The sequence below is a fragment of the Kryptolebias marmoratus genome, linkage group LG14, assembly GCF_001649575.2.
Source record: "Kryptolebias marmoratus isolate JLee-2015 linkage group LG14, ASM164957v2, whole genome shotgun sequence".
NCBI lineage: Eukaryota > Metazoa > Chordata > Actinopteri > Cyprinodontiformes > Rivulidae > Kryptolebias > Kryptolebias marmoratus.
Genome location: NC_051443.1, coordinates 8,072,077 through 8,094,137, shown reverse-complemented (window position 1 = coordinate 8,094,137; position 22,061 = coordinate 8,072,077). Strand labels below are relative to the sequence as shown.

Here is a 22,061-nt window from a genome sequence, read left to right as displayed (position 1 = left end):
TGCTTCATTCAGTTGAAGTTTTAAGATCCTTCCAGTATTTTTCGTATTAAAATGTAATGTCTCTCATCTACACTCACCAGCCATTTTATTAGGCTCACCTGTTTGGCTGATTAGCTATTTGTGTTAACAATCACATGACAGCAGCTCTGTACATTTAGGCATCCAGAAGTAAAGACGACTTGCTGAAGTTCAAACCGAACAGAATGCGGAAGAAAAGGGATTTAAATTGACTTTGAATGTGGCGTGGTTGTTTGTGCCAGATGATCATGCTACATTCATGGTTTAGGAAAGAACAAAGCATCCAGTCAGCGACGGTTGAGTGGCTGAAAATGCCTCGTTGATGTCAGAGGTTAGCGGAGAATGGGTAGACTGGTTTGAGATGATAGTACGGCAACAGCAGCAGCACGTCCAAACCTGAACAGGTGGGCTGCAGCAGCAGAAGACCACACCAGGTGCTACTTCTGTTAGCTAAGAAAAAAACTGAGGCTACAGTTCACACAGGCTCACCAATATCTGGCAGTAAGAGATTGGAAAAAAAATGCCTGATTTGATGAGTCTCTGAGGAATTTATGCCACTTATTAAGACAGTTCTGAAGGCAAAAAGGAGACCAATCCAGTACTATAAAGGAGTACTTTATAAAGCGGCTGGTGAGTGTTTCTTGATAATTATAAATGACTTTCATTCCACTAGTTCCGATGAACTGAAACATAATAATCTCAATATTAAAATCTCACAAAGTGTTTTGATGCATACAGCATGAACAAATCCCACAAAACGTACCACATCAAAACATCATACCCCTGTCACAGTTTTGTGTGACTTTTGAGAAACATTTCAGTGGGTTTATCTTTACTTTAATGCAGCCACAGAGCCTGTTGGCTGTTTTTTTTTTAAAAGACAATAATGAAAGCAAAAAATGTGCTTTCAGCTCACAAGCAGATGCTGAAAACCTGTACCTGTTTGTAGAAACTAGATGTTTGTCATTCACTCTATGTTATATTTAATATTTGATTTCTTGCCAGTAAACTATGAATAATGGACTGTAGATTGTTACAAGAACAACTGTTATGGTGGCAAGAAGTTCAGTAGAACTGTAAATAATGTGGTCTGACAGCTGTGCTGTTGTGGTAGTTTCCTGTAAGGAAGTGGTTTAGAAGGAAGAAGCAAAGGGTAACCTCAACCGTCAGATGAATAAACCATGATCACGTTAATTGTTAGCTCACTGAAGTAAATGATGCATTTGTGACCTTTAACTCTCTCTGTGCTCGAGCAGTAAATTAGCTGTAACAAGGTGTTAAACACTTTGTGTTTTCACGAGGAGGTGATGAAGCACAGTCTGTGATACAGTGACATTTTGTGGTTATTGATATCTGGATGAATGCTCCCTCTCTCTGCCTCTCCTCAACCATCCTAGTAACACAGCTTCATATCCCTCTGCAGCACTGACGTCCCTTTCCTAAATGAGCCAGTCTCCTGGCAACCAGGCACCAATCAGCACGGAAGATCTCTTTCTGTAGTAACCACAGTGTGGGGCGTGACCAATCCCACACACAGCCAGGTAACACATGACTCAGTACCACGGGGCATTGTTCTCCTCCTGTGTTTTGTGCTGAAACGACATAAATTTCTATTCATCTCAGTATTAAATCAAGGCCTAGGATTGTTACATGTGAAATCATAGCAGTGTTACAATTTACATTTACTCTGACGGTACAATTATCTATCAGATGAACACAGCTTCGATTGGATTTTTTTCCTGTTATCTTTTTGTCTGAGGATATAGTAGTAAAGTAATCATTTTATTTTTTCCAATTTTTTTTGTCTAACTTGACATGTTTCAAGCTTTTTCCTAAATCTCCAGTCAGCTGATTAGGTACTTCTTTAAGGGAACTGAGATATGTGAAACTGTGGGGAAAAAAATTAAAACTTTATCTTGTTTTTACAACTGCCTACTGGGGCCACTTAAATAAAATAAAATTTAAAAATGAGGAGAATTTTAATTTTTTTTATTTTTAGAGTTTTGAGATTAAAGTAAAACTGTTGAGATTAAAGTTGAAATGGTGAGGGGAAAAAAGTCAAACTAATGTTTCCAGGCTAAGCCTGAGGAAGAGATCCCTGTTGTGCTCCTGAACCCAACTGTACTTGTTCTGTTTGTTAACATTATTCTAGCTGAGCGTTATGGCTGCAGTTTTACTGGGTGAAGAACAAAATAACAAGACGAAGCATTTTCTTGAATCAGTCTGAGGTGCAGTTATTACTCCCGCGGCAGCAAAACTCACAAAAGCAGAACTCACCGAATTTCCTGTAGTCCCTTGTCATAAGAGTTAGGGTGATAAATTATTATATAAAAAAAATCAAGGTGTAGTCAAATTTTATTTCAGTGTTACTATAGAATGTCACTATAGAGTATGACTTTTTGTGCTAACTTCTGTCCTCCCCACCTTCTCTCTGATTAACTTTATTTTTTTCAGACCCACCACTCTTCAGTAAGATAACATCTTCCCTGTCCCACACGCAGGTGTTCGGTGCACCCATGGGCCCTGGTGAGAGCTCTGGTGGTCATATGATGCCAGGTGGCAGCCCTGGTATGGGCGGCAGCATGGGCTCCCAGTTTATGGGCCAGCAGGCGTACGGAGACTCCGTGTCTAAAGGCTACAGCCAGCCAGTCATGTACGGGCGTCCCAACCCCGCGTACAATCCAGCCTCAGCCTATGGAGGAAGGTACGCTGCTTTTCTCAGAAGTAAATGAGACTTTTTTTTTAGTAGAGGCTCTTTCACGCATGCAGAATTCTTTACCATTAATCTGTTGGCAACTGGAAGCCTTGATGTTCTGCCCAAAATACTACGACCCAAAAGCTCCCACTACATTTTACACCAGAAATGTTTCACTTTTAACACCGCACAAATTTAAACTGCTGCAGTGACATTACTGGGAGACACACAGTGATTTAACTTAGCTTCTGATCAGCTGCTCAGCAAAATCCCACAGATCACGATAATTGATAAATACCAGCCCTTCCTTCCTGCCGCTGTAGTTTTGTAACAGCGTTTTTAGAGGGTCTTAGCGTTTTTGTGTGATGGTTCAGTTTCTCATCAGATGAACAGCTGTAAGGTGGGAAAGGAGTTCTCAGGTAAATGTTTTTTTCTGTTACTGTTGTGCTATTAAACCATCACAGTGTGATGTTAGACAGCTGTAAAAAGGCGTTTACAGTGATGGTAAAAAAAGAAAGTCCACAGTCTTTAAATTTTAGGGTTTTGCGTATCAGGAGAGAAGATGGACTTTCCTTTTCCCATGACTGTATGAGAGCCACGGTCACATTAAACACAGCTTAAGATGCCTTTCTTTTCTTTGACTTTTAATTGCAATTAATGGTTTGGCTTTTTAAGGTAATCTTGCCTTTTTAAAATGTTTATTATCCTATGTTCTATTATCTCTTTTTTTGTCTATTCATGTTTTAGTTGTTTTATGATTTTTGTACAGCATTGGTCAATTAGGGTTGTTTTAAATCTGCTTTATAAATTCAGTTGATTTAATTTGATACATTACTTTGATATATCACACAATATGATTCTTTCTGTCCCTTTTACAAGTGTGTCTAAATGTTTCACTGTCAATTTAACAGATGATTAAAAGCACTGAAATTATGCATTTTATGTTGGGGGGGTAGCTAATGTAAGAAAAGAGGATGTGCAGTTTTGCTTATTTTGAAATTTGTAACAGTGCATTATATGTTGTTAGCATAAATGCAATCTTATAACCAGAAATGCTTATTGAGGAATTGTTTGAAAATGTGATTTATCTAGGAACAAACCATTTAAATACTAATTCAGTGTCATTTTTCTGACACAAACCCATGTGAAGACCATCAGAAGAAGATATGCATGCTTATGCTGGTTTTTACCAGTACTCATACTGTAAGAGTTAACATATATTTAAAAAAATTTTGCATAAATGAGCAAAAGATTAACACATTAGTAATGCACATCTTAATGTGTAACTGGAGGCAGCTTTTAACTGCATTTCTCAAGAATATTGACTTAAAACTTCATAGATTCTTGAAATACCTCCATGTTTTTTATCCGTTTTAAGATGTTACAGAATATTTAATGTCTTTTCAGATTAACATTCTTTATACAACAGGTGCTGCTTTCTTGATGTTTATCTCTGAAAATACCTTTGATTGCAAGTTGCATTACATTTTTTTTTTAGATTTACATCTTTTCACCAGCTTGTCAGTGTTTCCAGTTAGCTTTATTTTTTGTTTACTATGATACTTTTTCTCCAAGACTTTTTTTCTTCACCAACATACAGACATCAAGTCATTTTATCATCAGTCAGTCAAATTATTTTTAGCACCTGAAAGGCAGTTTACCATTGTTTGCTTTTGTTGGAGTTTATTTAAAAGGGACCATACATAAAAACATTGTTGCATACTATCAAACAATGCAACTTGTTCCTTTGTACAGTGGACTTCAAGCTATAGCTTATTTGCTTTTCAAATCCAATGGTTACATTTCTGGTTTACAAGGTAATGTCCAAATTATTAAAAAATTTGGACTAAAATGCTAAGGAAAGAACTATCTCAGATAAAATAAACATTACATTTGTCTTCAAAAATACAAATTTTAATTTTCATGTTGTGATGTTAATTCTAATGAATAGTATTTACAAAAGTCAAAGGTTTAAATCCGGGTTTATTTTACCAGACTGGTTCCGGTGCTAAACTGGAGCCAGAGTTTGGTTAGCATCAGCTCTTTCTGTTTCCACGACTAAAAGCTTTGACACTGGCTCAGACACTGACACTGACCAAAACTGGACCAAAGCAAAGAACCATTTTTTTGTCATAAGCTATGAGTTAGTTCATGGAAACCAACGCTCAATGAAAATATTGTGAGAACCATGTTTAAAACCTTTTTCCACTTCTACTCTGCTTAACTGAAGACAAAATATTTCATTTCAGTATAAATGCAGTCACAAAAGCAGTGGAATAACATCTTATCAGTGTCTCTCATCTTCCTGCAGTTTGTGTGTGTGTGTGTGTGTGTGTGTGTGTTCTATATTGCCAGTCTGTGTAAACTTTGCTGAAAAAGTAGTAAGATTTATTGTTCAAGTGCAGGCCTTATGCTATCAGATCCCATCTAGTTGGTTTTCGGGGTTGTTTGGAGGCTGAATGAACCCCTCAGATGTTTTATTGTGCTCTTTGAGCAGTTCCTAGACTGTTTTGTGGAGCTTTGCAGTTTAATCTGGGCACAGAAGAACCAAAACTGTAAAGTGTGAATGAACCAAGTACTTTTGCTTTCTGTGTGTCTAGTATATTTTCACAGTGTAGACAAAACCTTTCATTTAAGCAGGGCTTTCTATCATTATAAAGCAAATGGAATAATTTTTGGTAAACTCTGAACAGATGCAATTTTCAGCTTCCTTCCCCTCCCTCTCTGCTGTGCTTCAGCTTGGGCTCCAAAACCTCTTTCCTTTTAGAGGAGTGTATCATTCACAGATGTGCTAATAACCGTGGCAACCTCGTGGCTGCCACAGATCGTTTTTACTCAAGCGCAGCCAGCTTAAATTGGGAGATTTCTAATAAAAATTGTTTAAATTATTTTGATTACTTGTCTCATTTTCTAATGTGAGATATTAGAAAAATGTCAGAAAATATGACAAAAGGTCTTCTAATATGAGGTTTTAGAGGCTATTTAATATGACAAAAGGTCCCTCTTCAAATACAACTACTTATTCTAACATTAAAGATTAATTTGCCAGAACAAGTGTTTGACATTTTTTAACGCTATCAAACAACACGAGAGTACTTTGCAGCAACTGGTGGTGTTTAAGTGACACTTTGTTGCTCTTGCAGGTAGATATGTACACATAATGAAGGGCAAAAAAAAAAAAAAGAACCACTTTTGAATATTTCTGTGTAGCCTCTTCTGTTTGTTGCATGTTGTTCCCATGTGTGTTGTTGCTGTGGGGTTCTGCAGCAGCATATGTCAGCTTCGCTGCTGTCACCCACCACTGTGACTCACAATCGTGACGACACCTTGCACACTCATGCACTCAGTTGACTAAGTTTGCTGCCCACTCATCTCCCCGTCTTTTGCTCTCCCCGCAGTTACTCTGGTAACAGTGGAGGTGCCGGTCTGGGCGTTCGCCCTCCTTCAGACTTCACCCAGGCTGCCGCCGCCGCCGTTGCCGCTGCCGCTGCCACAGCAACCGCCACCGCCACCGCAACCGTTGCAGCAATACAGGAGAAGCAGAACCAGGAGCTGAGCTACGGCCAGGTATCAGTTTCCCAGAAAACGCATATATCTGAAGTTAAAAACATTTACTCAGAAAGTTTCCCACATCTTGGTTTTCTGGCCCTGGTTTGTAGTTGTGATGTGTAGCGGCAGGACTGTGGGAGGGCTGCAGATTAGAATCTGCTTCCCTGCTGTTTACCCAGATTCATGACACATGCTTCTTATTAACAGCAGAGACATTGCATAAATTGATACTGCCCTCTCAGGCCGTTATTTAAACTACAAATCTCTATAATGAGTCACCATAGAGGCTTAGCAAACTATCATCATTTCTGTGAAGGATGGCCGTTTCCAGCTGAAACAAAGTTTAAATACAGAGCATGCATTTTATTGGATGTATCTATTACTGTTATCTTTAGAAAAAGAAAAAAAAGCCTCTACAGAGTGCAGATGCAGCCACTTAAAAATGATCTTGTATGGGTCCATCACTTCCCAGCTGACTCTTTGCCATATCTGTTGCTATGTCACATGTCTCACTGGTAGAAAATCCACGTTTCATGGTGTTGAAGTACATTTCGTTTTGGTCCTTTGATGTAAAGCACTTGTCACTTTTTCCTTTTCAAATACTTTACTTTTATCTCCTGCGATATTTAGGACCCATCCAAAGCAGGTAGAATTTGCCAGATGATAGGTCAGATCATAATAATGCATACCATTACCAATCCCAGTTTCTGATTGTTGTACAGCCCTGACCTGCCGATAAAGATTTTGCCTGATTTTCTACACTAACAGCCTTCCTGCTGTGAAGAATCCTTAATTGTGCATATTAAGAGCAGAGGTGACTTCATACCGTATGTGTGAGAGAAAGTCTGCTGCTGCTGCACACAACTGTACAATAAAAAAAGGTTTTTACCATTTTAATAAAACAAAGACAAAGTTAAAAGGCTTAGCATTTCTTAAAGGAATGCATATCGTCTGCCGCCTTTCATGCCAGAGTGATGAGAAGGGAGAGAGATGATCTGGTCAAACCTTTTGAATAAGTTATCTATGTTGAAAATTAATTTTTGCCTTAATACAATCTCTTGGCAACTTCTGATATACAAACCTTTGCCTTGAGATACGCAATGTTTTTTTTCTGTAGGAACAAGTGAGCAAAATGTTTTGACAGCAACCTTGAAACTTTTGGATGATTTGAAGAGATTGCAAGTCTCTAACTTTGTCTCTGACTCAGGGGTCTGCACTATATAAGCTGTCCAGGCTGTGAAAAATTGAGAACTTTGTTTTTACCTATCCTGTTTTTTCTTACCCTTTTTCTTCCAGATGAGTGGCGCGCCCTCTTACGGCACACAGTTCTTGTCCCATTCAGGGCCCCGTGGCCCCCAGGGGATGAACCCCGGTGGTATGGTTCCCTCCAGGCCTGGACCGCCACCTTCCACTGGAGGCTTGTATTCATCTCATCCTGCGCAGACACAAAGGATGCCACAGCACGGAGGATATCCAGGAGGACAGCAAGGCCTCAAACGGCCTTTTCATTCAGAGGTTGTTAACAGCAGATGCAGCAACACTTTTCAGCCAATACCTAGTTTTCCTCCTGCAATGGAGCAGTTTTTCGTTGTTTTTCTGTAGTGGGGAAGTAGGCAGCGCATTCGAGCAAAGAAGTATTCAGATTGTGACTGCAAACTAACTGACACAGATCCATTAAACATGACTGGATTTGACAGCCTACTCTCTTTTCCAGGGTTTTCCAGGGCAGCAGTATGGCTCCGGAGGGATGTCTGGGTTCTCTAACCAGCCTCTGCAATACCCTGCTGGCCCACAGCAGAGATGCGCCCCGTCACCCTCTTACCCTTCCAGCCGGATGCCCCACATGGGACAGTACACTTCTGGATCTCACAATCCAACACAGTTCCCTGCTGGTGCTGGCCAGCCCAATCCTCCACAGTATTATAAGGTACTCAGATCCACTGACTCACAGAACAAAGCTCAACAAATAGGAATTGACTTTTTAATCAGTAATAAAAATACTCATATAAAATACAGGCCTAGCATTCCTTGAATGAAATGCATATCGCCTGACACCTTTTATGTCAGAGTTTTAGACTATATGTTGTGATATGGATTAAGTTAGAACTTAGAGCAAAACATGAGAATTTGAAGAACTATAACCATGTGAATTTTATTTTCAGCTCTCTTTGTGTTAAAGGAGATAAACAGTTAACTGAGTATCATGTTTCTTTTCTGTGGTCTTCAGTCAGAGCCTTTCAATGGTCAGGGCAGTCTGCCATCGGGTGCAGCAGGGGGATATAATGCTTTCACACAGGCTGCAGTGAACGGGGTAAGTCCTGTAAACACTCACTTTTTCCCCTCATTAAACTAACAAGCCCAGCTTGACTCTCAGATAAATGAGGGTACGGAGAAAAGCTCTTCTAAAACATTTGGAGAAAAATTGGCGGTTCTGAAACCTCGTTATCGTCCGCGTTACTCAGCCAGGTCGAGGTGGAGTGATGCCCGGATATCCCAGCTCACCAATGGGAGGGAATCCTACCCCGCCCATGACTCCTGGTAGCTCCATACCTCCCTACCTTTCCCCAGGACAGGACACAAAGCCCCCCTATCTTCCACTGGACTCCAAACCCAACATCAGCACCCAGCAGCCTCCTACAGGTGAGAGGCAGTCCCACACAGCCCAGTACTGTCACAGGTTTCTGCAATATAACTTAAACATGGTTTTAAAAATAATGTGATAATGTGTAATAATAATTCTGTTTTATAAAACTTCTTTGATTTAAGTTTAAACCAATTCAGAGAAATTTATGTAATATTAACAAATGTGTTAAATCTGAAAGGAGAGACTAATATGCGAAAGGTTTTGACTGAAATACTTTTAAAAATAATTTTTAAAGTGTAAGTTAAATAAAAGACAGTAAATGTTAATAGAATTAAAAAATAATAACAATTAGTCTTTAGAGCTCAGAATGGTTGATTACAGCAGTATTAAAACAAAAATCAAGTCAACAAAGGAAAAAGATTTGTTTTTAATTAATAAAATGTATACAGTAAAATCATTTGAGCAATGAAAACTATAAAATATGATCCAATATACAACAAAATTGAGTTGGTTCAGCTGAGTTTGACTCCAAGTCAACTTGAAACAAAGATTTGTACTGTACGCACTTTTACTGACTCGTACGAGATTCCAACACAGAGATACAGCTTCTGTTTTCCTTTCAAGGTAATCCCAGCGATGACCTGCGTCTGACATTCCCAGTACGAGACGGTGTTGTGTTGGAGCCGTTCAGACTGGAGCACAATCTGGCTGTCAGTAATCATGCATTCCAGCTCAGAGAGTCTGTCTACAAAACTCTGATAATGAGGTGAGACTGGCCATCTGATCACATCATTTTCTTAAGACAATTATGTGTCCTCAGTAATCTGGTGTTTTTTTTTGTTTGTTTTTCAGAAAAGCCAAGATTTACAGAATGATTGAGAGTGTTTTATTTGTAGTTTTACTTTGGGTCAGTGCTTGAAGTGGGGAAAAAGTGCCAGTACTCTCATCTTACATTGCACAGACGCTAATTACTCACATGATAAGCATCCACTCTGTATGGCCAAACCTTAAATCACACTAACAGATTTACTATTTATTCATAGTAACTATCCTCCTCTTTGTGCCGCTGATCTAATGTTTCTATATACGGTTGATGCACTGGTCAGAAAATTCCCAGCACCTGCCCATCTGTGCCTCTGATTGGCTTCTTTTAACCAATCATTGTTCCTCGTGAGTCATGTGTCACCTAATCCCCTAAATCTGACCCAATCAGAAGCAGTGTAAGCGAGTCATGACTTCCTGTTTTCAACCAATGTCCTTTGGGAAATGCAGTTTTTACTATTTGGTGACACTGAAATCTGTGCACCAACAGGTTTCTGAGAAGTAGTGGTGACAATTAAAATCTGAACATAGAACAGCAAGGTATGTGAATCAACAGAAATGATCTGGGAACCATTTTTATTATGTCTTAGTCAGGAAAATGTCCCATTTGTTTACTTTTACTGCAGTCGGCCTGTTGGAGGGGATTTGTTTTGTTTTGGCTTCAACTTCTTGGTTATGTTCCCGTCTCCGGTTTAGTATATATAAAGTCTTTGAGTGGGACAAGAGTACAAAATGGGCTGAGGAAACCTGTGGCAGACTGCTTCTTTTTCATACACAAAAGATCCAGTATGATTACATGGTGACCAAAGCTGGAAAAGTATGAAATTACCAAAATCACATGAGTGTAAGTTGAGTTAGCTCTGTGTTGTTCTAGTCAGAATCTTTTGTTCTGGGAGAGACGTTACTTGGACTTCTCTCATTATTAAGGAGCTTGTTTCTGCAGAACTCCTGCCTCTTACATTTATTTTTTTCTATAGTAAAAATTTAAATCAGCATCTTAAGAACACAACCACATGTACCTACCTGCTATGAATGGAACTAAGAATAAATTATATTTGATTTTGATATTTTGTGTGATAATTCACTGATTTGAATCTGAACGTCTGCTGTATTTATTAGTGGGAAGTAAGAATATATTCAGAATGTTTTTATCATATTAAATAGGGAGATATTGTGTTGCACAGGTAATCAATCTGAAACAAGATATCTGTCCTTGGTGTAAAATCAAAACCACAGACTCGTATCAGTTTTTTGTTTCTGTAGCAGTTGAACACCCCAGCTAAAACAAACCCCACCCAGACTCTCCATTACAGCTGTGTTGTGTCCCCTCCTGCAGACCGGACTTGGAGCTGCAGTTTAAATGTTACCACCATGAAGACAGACAGATGAACACTAACTGGCCTGCCTCTGTGCAGGTAAGCATCCTCACTTTTTCTCCTTCTTTTTTAAATTGCACTTTATGATTGTGATTCTGCTGCTTCAATAAAGGGTTTGGCCTTTATTCAGTCACATCAAGAAAGCGTGTGTACTGTCACACTGAGCTGTCACATAATGGGAATGAGAGACGATGAACACAAATTGTTTCCCTTTGTAAAAGCAGAAAACTGCAGTAGATAGATACCCCATTACATTATTAAAGAAAACAAAAATCAACCCAAAGTAGAAAAGCTGTGGGTGAAAATCTAAGTCCACCTTTATTGATTACATATTATTTTTAGATGTTCAGTATCAGCCAGGTGCTGCTGATCAAATGTATTGATTAACTGATCATCATCAGTGTTATCACCTCTTTAAAAGCCTGGGTTTTGTCAGTTTGCTGCTCTGGAGTTTACTGGTGTGTGTTAACACAATAACTAGGCAGAAAGACATGAGTAATGAGTTTAGAGAAGCAACTGTTGCTGGAGATCAGTCTGGAAGTTGTTGAAAGTCATTTTCAAATTATTTGCAGTCCATCATTGTACTGAAAGAAAGATTATTCATTAGTGGAAAAAAAACATAAAACAGCAGCCACTCTGCTCAGGAGTGGACATCCCAGGAAATTCACCCCAAGGGCAGACTGTGCATTGCTTTGAGGATTTTCCAAAAAACAAAAAGCTGCATCTGAGCCTCTGCTGGTTCCAGTTAACAGGTTAAATGTTGAAGTTCATGACAGAACAATTAGAAAAGACTGAACAAGTATGGCTTGTCTGGTAGGGTGGTCAGCAGAAATCCTCTCTTCTCTAAACAGAACATGGCAGCATGACTCGGGTTTGTAAAGTGTCATCTGCATGAACCACAAGACTTCTGGAATCTGTTCTATGGTGAAACTGAAGTAGAGATGTTTGTCTATATTGCCCTGAGCCATGTTTGACAAAAACTAAACATGGAATATCAGCACAAATTGCAAAGGTATCATCATTTAGGCTTGTTTTGCAGCCACAGGACCTGGGCTCCTTACAGTCATCGAGTCGACCATGAACTCCTCTGTAGACCAAAGGATTCTAGAGTCAAATGTGACGCCATCTTGGACCAAACATATGACGTAACTGAACAATGATCCCAAACACAGCAGCAAATCTACAAAAGAATAGCAGAAAAAAAAGGTCAAAAGTCCAAACCTCAATCCGAATGAAATGCCGTGGTAAAACCTTAAAAGAGCTGTGTAGAAACGAATGTCTGTGAACTTTAGTGAAATGAAGCATAGCTGTAAGAAAGAGAGGACCTAAATTCTTGCTTAACCACATGAGAGATTGATAAAGTCACACAAAAAACAACTACTTCAAGTTGTTGCTAAAGGAGGTTCTACAAGCTGCTGAATCTTGGGATCTACTTAGTTTTTCACACAGCTTTTCCATTTTGGCCTCATTTTTGCTTCATAATAATTGAGATGAAGGGATCTGTTGTGTGTTTTTGTACACTTGAGGATACATTTGAATAATTTTAGAACCTGGTAAAGACCAGATTATTTTTATATTTTATTATGTCCTGATATGTAAAATCCTAGAATTGAAAGAAAAAGAACTTTCTTTTTCCATGGACTTAAAAAATAGTTTCATCATATTCCTTTATTAGTTTTGGTTTACTTATGAATGGGCATACTTATTTAATCTGTTGCTTTTTATTCATATATTCAGTTGCACCTAAGTCTATGAATAGTGGTGGCATGTATAAAACAAGGTTTGGTTTTGTGTGGAGCATTTAAATGACAGATGAAGAAACCCAAAATTAGACCACTGAAAGGCCCAATATGAGCTTATCAGATTTATTTTGCCTTTCTCTTCTTATTTTCTTTCAGGTCAGCGTTAATGCAACTCCTCTGTCTATTGAAAGAGGCGACAACAAAACCTCCCACAAACCTTTGTACCTAAAGCAAGTATGTCAGCCGGGACGCAACACGGTGCAGATCACTGTGACAGCATGCTGCTGTGTAAGTCTCATCGAAACGACACTTACTGACTCAGACCCTGCAGTGTACTTGCACGTCACGTATTACTGTAGACACGCGGAATCTCATCCGAACCCGTTTTCTCTCCTGTTCTCTGTGTCCCCCCAGTCCCACTTGTTTGTGTTGCAGTTGGTGCACCGGCCGTCTGTCAGGTCTGTCCTGCAGGGTCTGATGAAGAAGAGGCTGCTGCCGGCTGAGCACTGCATCACCAAGAGTGAGAGTCCACTTCAGTTTCAGTTTTTAGCTTTGAGACAAAGCAACAAATTAAAGAAGCGGCACGGAGAAGAGAAGATTAAAACTGAAAGAAAAGCCAATTAAATTAAAGACCTAGCATTCCTTAAAGCAAAGCACATCGCCTGCCACCATGAACTCATGCCAGAGTTTTAAAAAAAGTTCAATTTAAAAATGCAGAGTTGTAACCATAAGTTACCTTAGTATTATGAATGACTCTCAGCTACTACATCACATTTTAGCTCAGTATTTGTGCATTTGACTGAGTTATAGCCATTTTTGTGTTGGCTAATGTGTATTGGCTGTGGTAGTCATCTTGAAATGAATTGGCTTCTAAAGTTAATCAGTTGTAGCTGTGTTGTACTATAATTTCAAGTTTCATTCAGTGGTCTTCTTCAGTGGTTCACAAGGTATTTTGCTAACACACAAACAGGGTTGACACCAACAGAGCTGAGTTGTTCTGTGAGCAGAGAGGTAGTTACAACTCCTTGTTGCTGCGTTTTGTTTCAGTAAAAAGAAATTTCAGCAGCGGCACAATCCCAGGAACACCCGGCCTGAATGGAGAGGACGGGGTGGAGCAGACGGCAATCAAAGTGTCCCTCAAATGTCCGATCACGTTCAGACGAATCCAGCTGCCAGCCAGAGGCCACGACTGCAGGCACATACAGGTGAGCTCCTACCTGCGTTTCGCACCCAGATGGATCCAGATCCGTTCTCACACACTGACACTTTTATTTTGTAGTGTTTTGACCTGGAGTCTTATTTGCAACTGAATTGTGAAAGAGGGACGTGGAGATGTCCTGTGTGCAAGTACGTACTCCGACGCAGATGCTGTTGCTGTTGTCCAACGCAGTTTCAGCAGCAGGGAAATTAACCAGCTGTCGCTCTTGTTTACAGCAAAACAGCTTTGCTAGAAGGCCTGGAGGTTGACCAGTACATGCTCGGGATTCTTGTCTACATTCAGAAGTAAGTTCAATTCTTTAAAAATATCTAGAGTGGTGGAAAGAATTGACAAGGCTGGATAATAACACACTGAATAAATGTGAATTTACTTTTCTGTTCATTTCTAAAACTCAGCAACTTCGTCATTTCTTCTTTGAAGTTTTGCAGACAACACCTTAATATTGTTCATTTTCGAACACCTGATTCCCAAATAAATGAATAGAATCCCTAACAGTGCAGTTTTGTTTCGGTTTTTCTTCCTCAGTTCGGACTACGAGGAGATCACCATAGACCCGGTGTGCGGCTGGAGGCCGGTGCCTGTCAAACCTGACCTTCACATAAAGGAGGAGCCGGATGGTCCGGTCCTAAAACGCTGCCGTACGGTCAGTCCGAGTCACATGGTCCTGCCGAACGTGATGGAAATGATCGCAGCTCTGGGCCCGGCGTCGTCCCCCTACCAGAGTCTGACTACAGGAGGCAGGAACACCCCCGACTACAGCAGGCCAGGTAACTCCTTCCCTCCACTGGTGTGCAAACGTCACTCAGAAAATGCCTACAGAATGTTTTGTTTAAGAAACCGTTTATTTTAAATAATAATTTAAATGTTTTTATTCCACATTTCCTTCCGCTCGTCTATGCATAAACATAACCCTTTTGCTCCCTACATCAAAGGTGTCCTCTTTTTCTGTCACATCTTGCCTGTGGCTGCTTTCCAAAAATAAGAAACTGAAAATCTCTCCCAGCCTGATAATGTTTGCAGAGGGAAATTCATGCTTGCTTTATTTTTGCTTTTGTAGGGAGCCAAGGATTTTCGAGCCAAACAGGATTTACAGATTTCCCTAACACTCCTGGGACCCCAACACTTGGGGAATACTCCTCCTCTGGTCCACCACCTCCTGTCCCCTATCAGTCTGAACAGGTAAGACACCTTTAAACACACCCAATAAACATTACACATGTGCATTCATCATGTATTTACCTCACATGTCTATATACTTCAAAATGAAGCTGGGCAGTGTGGGTCATTTCACCATGAACCCCATAAACACTCAGGTGGACCAGTCCACCTCTAAAATTGCATGATGTGTTTAAATTTAGCGGCTGCCACTATTTTTTTTTTGGAGTATAGCATAAAGATACCCAGCTTCCAGTGATTGTGCAGAGGACAAGCAGAGAGGGAACGGAAACAAAAGGACAAACTTGAGTTATTAAAATGACCAGTAAGTTTGTCAGCTGGCTCTTTTCTTGGCACATTTTTCTTGGCTTCAGACCAGTTTAATCCTCAAATTGTTTGGGCAATTTGTACCCATATTGTTTGGGTACAAAAGTAGCCATCTGCCACAGGTGTCTTTGTACCCACCTGCCCACCTGGCTAAAAAGATTTGGAACATCTGTTCTGGAAGACCGGTGTTTGTCCTGCATCATGTCCCTCACACTCAAGACTCTGATATATTGCCACCAGGAAAAGAAACCACCATGACCTTGTTACAGGAGTTTGTGCACGTCAGAACCATCCTATGACACATCATTAGGATCACACCATGTTCTTAATGTGTGCTCGAAGACCTCCCTAACACCCTGCAAAGACCATCCACGTCATGGCTGATTTTATTTTTAGGTTGTTTTATGACATTTAGCAAATGGGAGAAATGAATTATCAGGTACTAATTTAATTAACAGCATGCTCTTTTTTTTCCCATTCAAGTTGTTTTGTCTGAAACAAATGTAAATTTCACATCTTAAAAGAAAAGAAAAGCTGCCTCCTCCGTTCGTCCTGTAAGTTTATTTTAGCCAGCCTTAAACTGAAGCTGCTGTAGGTGTAACCCGACTGAGGAGATTTGTGCTGCGGAGACACAAACTCACGTCTCTCACTTCACTCTGTCTCTGCTTTCAGACACCTCATCCCGGAGGAATCGAGCACTCCCATAATATCCTCCAGCAGCACGCCTCGGGTGTCCATGGCAGCCAGAGTCTCGGTGACGCCAGCAGCCCGCTGCCTCAGAGGAGCGCCAGCACCCAGAACTCTCGGCTGCAGGGTGAAGGCTCCTTCAGTCTGGGCGGACCAGGAGGAGAGGGGCCCGATCACACTCTGGATGTGAGGAGACGTCTGATTATCATGAGTTCAGCTCTGAGAAATAATATTCATACTGATCCTTTAGAACTCATTTCAATTGTTGGGTAGTCTTTGCATGAGTTTTAAGGGGGGAAAATAAGTTTTTGTCATTACTTCAGTAAAAGTACGTCTGTGTATTAAAACTTATTGTTATATATTCATTTCTTTAGGGTAGAGAAAGGCACCAAATCTAAATGTCATGCAGGAAAATTAGATAAATGTAATTTACACAATTTGCTTATTTTTCTTTTGTGTCGTGATATCATTTCTCTGCTTTTCCAACAATTGCATACAAACAACACAGACTTTATAATTTCTCTGTTTCACCTGTCATTTTTGTTCAACGGGTGTTTGATGACCCCACCTGGTTTAGTATCTGCTGACTTAAAGTGACTTTTAAAAAGAAGAACAAACAACAAAGCTGTAAAAGTAAACCTACAGGTGTTTCTAATTACAAGCCAGGACCTCCAGTGTCTTAAACTTTTCAATGTTTTCTGTGTGTCATCCAGCTCCTCCCTGAGCTGACCAACCCAGACGAGCTGCTGTCCTACCTGGGTCCTCCTGACCTCCCCAACAACAGCAACGACGACCTGCTGGCTCTGTTCGAAAACAACTGATGTGGACTTCACCTTCACATCGGGCAGCTTCCGGACCAGCTTTCAGTTTGCCGTCGCCGGGGCCACATAAGTTAAAGACAGCCCGGTTTTGTCTGCACAGATAGTGTGTGTGATGGCGTTTTTTTTTTTTTCATTTTTATTTTTTTTTATTTGTTTGTTTGTTTGTCTTATGTCTTTCTCGAGTGTCCTGCTGTACTCTAAAATCTATTCAGTGCAGTATAGAGGTGCATGAAGGATGGCTGTTCCCCTGCGAACACTGACTGTAGTGAGCGTGGAGAACAGAAGCACACAGGCACTAACTCTGCAGACCAGCATTTTATTCTATAGCACAAGTCACAGTCTGGAGGGGTTTGTATGAAGGGGAGAACGAAACTCTGCTGTGGCTGCTGCACATTACAGTGCCTGGATAAGGTATTTGTACCCCTGAAACTTTTCCACATTTTGCCACATAAGAATGATAAAATACAAAATGTTTAACTTGGATTTTGTGTAGCAGACCAACACAAAGTGTCACATAAATGTGAAGTGGGAGGAAGATGAGACTTTGCTTTCCACCTTCCACTGCAGTTACAGCTTCAAGTCTTTTATGAGTTGTCTCTACCATCTCTACGAATGTAGAGACTGAAAGTTTTGCCCGTTCTCTGTGAAACGGCTCAAGCTCAGTCAGATTGCATGGAAAGCGTCTGTGAACAGCATTTATCAAGTCTTGCCGCAGACTTGCAGTTAGATTTAGGTCTGGACTTTGCTCCATTCTAACACATGAATATCCATTATGTGTTAGAATCCATTTTCTTTGCCTGCGTTTTCCTTTTCTGGGTCGCAGGGAGCTGGTGTCTATCTCCTGCCATCACCATGTAAGAGGTGGGGGACACCCTGGATCGGTCACAAGTCCATCACAGGGACACATAGAGACAAATGAAACAAACACCCATTCACGCTCTCACTCACACTTAGGGACAATTTAGAGTTACCAATAAATATGCTTTGATCTAAACCTTACTGGATGTTTCAGGATGTTGTCCTGCTGGAAGGTGAACCTCCACCCCAGACTGAAGTCGTTTTCAGCCTCTAATTGGTTTCCTGTCCTGTATTGTGTCAGCTTGGGGTATCAGAGTAAAGAGAGCTGAATACAAATGCACACCCCAATTTTTAGGTTTTTATTTACAAAAAACAAAAAAAACAAATTGAAAACCATGTATCGTTTTCCTTCCACTTCACAATTATGCCTGACTTCTATCACATAAAGTCCTAGTAAAATACTTTGAAGTGTGCGGTTGGAGTATAAGGTACAAGGGGTATAAGTACTTCTTAAAGACACTGTATACTGCATAATTGTCCATGCTGTTTGTCCAAATATGTTCGACTGAATGAAGGTTAATTTTTTTGATAAAATGACACACATGCTATTGAGAATATTCCCTTGTTTGCATCCAAACAAACAGCAGAACCTTGTTGTACTCGCCCTATGTATTTCAGTATTCTTGCCTTCATCTTCCAGCCTCATGTGATGAGACGAGGAGCAGCGGGGTGGTTTTACATCACTCCATTTAGAAACCTCCACATTAAAAATTAAAGGTCCTCACACAGAGGGATGCCAGTGTGTAATGCAAATTGTTTGGATTTCAACAACGTGGCCCCTTCACGAGTCTTGTGACAGTATTTACCCATAGCTGAGCCTGGTTGTCACTCTAACATTTTCTGTTTTACATTTTAGCACTTTTAAGCAAACTGCAAACGACTCTGCCTGAATCTTACAGCTACATTGACCATGATCTGGTTTTCTGAAAGTGAAAAATCCACTCCTTGCCACAAAAAAAATCATAAATTGTACACTAACAATATTCATTGCTGAGCTTCAATCATGTTTGTTTCACAGGATGCCTTCAAAAAAATTTTTTAACCACGTTTAATAGGAAAGGTTTTTTTTTTATAGCATATTGGTTTAGAAAAAAATCAGCCCAGCAAATCTCTCTGTACGTGTAAAGACCTCCAGCATCCTGATAATTCTGAATATCATTGTCAACTAAAGGCATAAAAACATCAATACCAACACTGTTTGTCCTCCCCTGAGTGCTAAAGATCTTTGATATCACAAGTGTTTCCTATTCGCCACAATACGTAGAAGTTATTTGTCTTATCTGAGTTAATGTTGGGTGATGTAGCCAATAATATGCTGTCCGGCACATCTTTACTTTAAGGAATTTTAAGTGAATCAATAACTCATTAAGAATTTATTAACACATCCGTAGCTGGAGTGTCTTTGTATTGTGGGTGAAAAGAAACTCACATTGGCCCAGCTTCTCAAAGAAACCAGTTTGACATAGAGTTCAGCTGTATCGCTATAAATAGGTTTTGTCTGATATATATATTTTTTCTTAACCTTGTTTAAAAAGGGTTATTCAAATAAATCTGGTTAATATATTACCCCGTCCTACTTTTAGTTGCAGATGAATCCACATGTGTCACAGGTTGTATTTAAAAATGAATGTTGTTACTGGTATTTAAATATAAAACCAGCATGGAAAGGCCTTTAATTGTAGTACCACTGGTGGCCACTAGGTTCTGGTTTCAGAGATCAACATGTATAATAAAACTAGACCAGGGGCAGCGGCCTCATAATCCTGAGGCTGCGGATTCGAAACGGGGAAAAACAATTTTAATGCTAAACCAAGTGTCCCTGTCCAGCTGGACACAGTTTACATTAGCTGCCTTGTTGCGTTTTGGGACCAAAGTCTGGGTACTAAAGATTTGGAACATTAAGCCAAAAGAAAAACGGCATCCTCATAGCCTGGTTCCAGTACACGTTTTAAGCCCCCCCCCCCTACATGAACAAAACAAACAAGAAAAACCCCACCTCAGATGAGTCTTTTAAAGTGTGGACTGTTCTTGTGATTCATGTAGATTTATCTATGTTTAACTAGAGACAAGACTGGAAGCCAGAAGTTAAAGCCATCATGGGCGATCGCCCCCTAGTGCCTGGCAGCAGTGAAATTTTTAAGCCCCGCCCCTTCATGTAAATGAATGGGACATTTTCCTGACTACAAATACAAATGCAGTTCAGATCATTTTTTTCAGGTGCTGATTTTTGTTGATTCACAGTTTTTACCTTGCTGCAGTATGTTCAAATATACATTTTTAATTTCAGTTTGTGTTTTAGGCTTTAAAAACGTAGTATGTCATACTGATTGACAGTGTGACAGCCTGTTAACAGTTCACAGGGTGTGTAGGTGGGACTTTTCTATCAGTGGTACAGATCCACATTGATAGTGGGCATCCTCTGGTTCCAAAAACACAACATGGAAAAAAAAAATGTTTTGGCTTCAGTTTTGGGCAATGAAAGATAACAGAGTTGCTTCGTCCATCTTTATTAATGTGGCTGTTCCAGAACCTCTAAAATGAACTTCTGAATCGGCAAGATTTCTGTCTGTCCACCTTTGTGGTTCCAAAGAGTTGCTGACAGCCAAATACCCAACACACTAAACTTCTCACGTTTTCTGTGTCAAGTTCTCTGTGTCGGATTTGCTCTCGTAACAGATTTTTGCATCAATTTTTAACAGGAAACAATCACTGTTGGTTTTGACCTTTTTATGGGATTTATTGAAAGGCATTGAAAAGTAGCTCGTCCTATTGTAAACCATAAGGAAACGCATCAAGCTGTGGGGGCAGTGAGTTTTATAAAGTAGAGGACCGGAGAACAGAATTATGACAGACAGGCTCACATGTACAGCTGATGCATTCGTTGTGTCTGCGACATAGTTCGGCACTGTGAAACCCCACCCCCATCACTCCCTTCCCTTCCCTGTGTTGCTTCGCCCTGCTTGAAGGGGGTTTCTGGCATACTGTAAATGAGCTGTGTGTCATTGGAAAGCTACATGTATGTTTTTAAAATGGTTTGACATGTATAACTCATCCTGACACGGGTTTATGTACTGTATAATCTGCTGTTTTCATTAGAGAACGTGTGTGTATCAAATGACTTGTTAATCATGGTAATTTTAATGTCATTAGTTGGATAATGGATCATCACTGGCACTGTAAACATTTCTGTTTGTTAGAAAGCTAAAGCAATTGTAAAGAAGAAGAAGAAGAAAAACCCACGTCAATGTCATATAAACTTACATGCGTGATACACAAGAGACAGAAACATAAGTTGGTTCTAAGTACCACTTTTTAAAGCAGATGTTTTTTCTATGATCGATTTCGTGGCTGCGCCTTTTGGGGTTCAGCGTCACGTCAACAAGGACGAAACCTAAAACACGTTTGCCAATTAAAGCAACACAACAATGTTACGTTTGGAAATCAAGGACTACTTGACTGCAAATTTGCTAGAAGCAGGGGTGGGCGGGGAATTTCTTTTTCTTTTTTTTTTAAATATGTAAACTATTCCACAAATTTTGTAACACATTGTAATTTACATTATTTTCTATTTATTTTTTAATCATAATCATCACTGTACCCACATTTATTTTGTCCCTACTCCTGAATCTAAATTAAAAGTCATTTTATTTGACAAAAAAACCCCACCTTGTTACGTGTGTGAAAGCATCAACACACCAATTAGGTTATATTGTATGGAGAAAAGCTTATTTTTGTACTTATTTATTGTATTAAGGTGCGCTTTTGACCAAGCTATCTATGAGTTACCTGTTTATTACTTAACCAAGATGTTTATAGACTTTATTTCTGATTAAAATGACTTTATTTTCTTTAGGGGGTTGGTTAATTATGTATATTTCTGTATTTGGCTCCTGGAAGCACAGTCGTGGCTGTAAGTCAGGGGTCAGCAACCTTCAGCTCAGGGGCCACATGTGGTGCTCTGATCCTTCTGCAATGTTTCTCTGTATCATTACCAAATCTAACATAACAATTCATATATTCAATATTTAAATGTATAACCAGGATAGACATATGTCAAGTCAAGAATTCAACAACAACTTGACTTTTGATCAGAATTTTGACTACAATTTTCAACTAAATTAAGGTCTCTGCCTTTCATGAGGGGAAATTTAATAAGTCTCAAATAAATATTCCAAAAAAGGGACTTTTTCATATTTTCAAATTGGGAT

The 22,061-nt window shown here is 39.7% G+C and overlaps 1 protein-coding gene across 3 annotated transcripts in view; it reads left to right on the top strand.

Moving 5' to 3' along the window:
• Positions 1-21,511, top strand: part of zmiz2 (zinc finger, MIZ-type containing 2) — a 36,884-nt gene extending 15,373 nt beyond the window's left edge. For all 3 annotated transcript variants that reach the window (XM_017432233.3, XM_017432235.3, XM_017432234.3), the window contains 18 exons: positions 1,442-1,559; positions 2,520-2,722; positions 6,112-6,280; positions 7,559-7,777; positions 7,977-8,189; positions 8,490-8,573; positions 8,725-8,902; positions 9,471-9,612; positions 11,005-11,083; positions 12,943-13,074; positions 13,201-13,306; positions 13,834-13,991; positions 14,066-14,133; positions 14,221-14,289; positions 14,531-14,772; positions 15,063-15,184; positions 16,160-16,360; positions 16,888-21,511. In XM_017432233.3, coding sequence (XP_017287722.1) covers positions 1,442-1,559; positions 2,520-2,722; positions 6,112-6,280; positions 7,559-7,777; positions 7,977-8,189; positions 8,490-8,573; positions 8,725-8,902; positions 9,471-9,612; positions 11,005-11,083; positions 12,943-13,074; positions 13,201-13,306; positions 13,834-13,991; positions 14,066-14,133; positions 14,221-14,289; positions 14,531-14,772; positions 15,063-15,184; positions 16,160-16,360; positions 16,888-16,995 — 2,611 coding nt within the window. In that variant the 3' untranslated portion in view covers positions 16,996-21,511. The remainder of the gene's footprint in view (positions 1-1,441; positions 1,560-2,519; positions 2,723-6,111; positions 6,281-7,558; positions 7,778-7,976; positions 8,190-8,489; positions 8,574-8,724; positions 8,903-9,470; positions 9,613-11,004; positions 11,084-12,942; positions 13,075-13,200; positions 13,307-13,833; positions 13,992-14,065; positions 14,134-14,220; positions 14,290-14,530; positions 14,773-15,062; positions 15,185-16,159; positions 16,361-16,887) is intronic.
• The last annotated feature ends 550 nt before the right edge of the window (positions 21,512-22,061 follow it).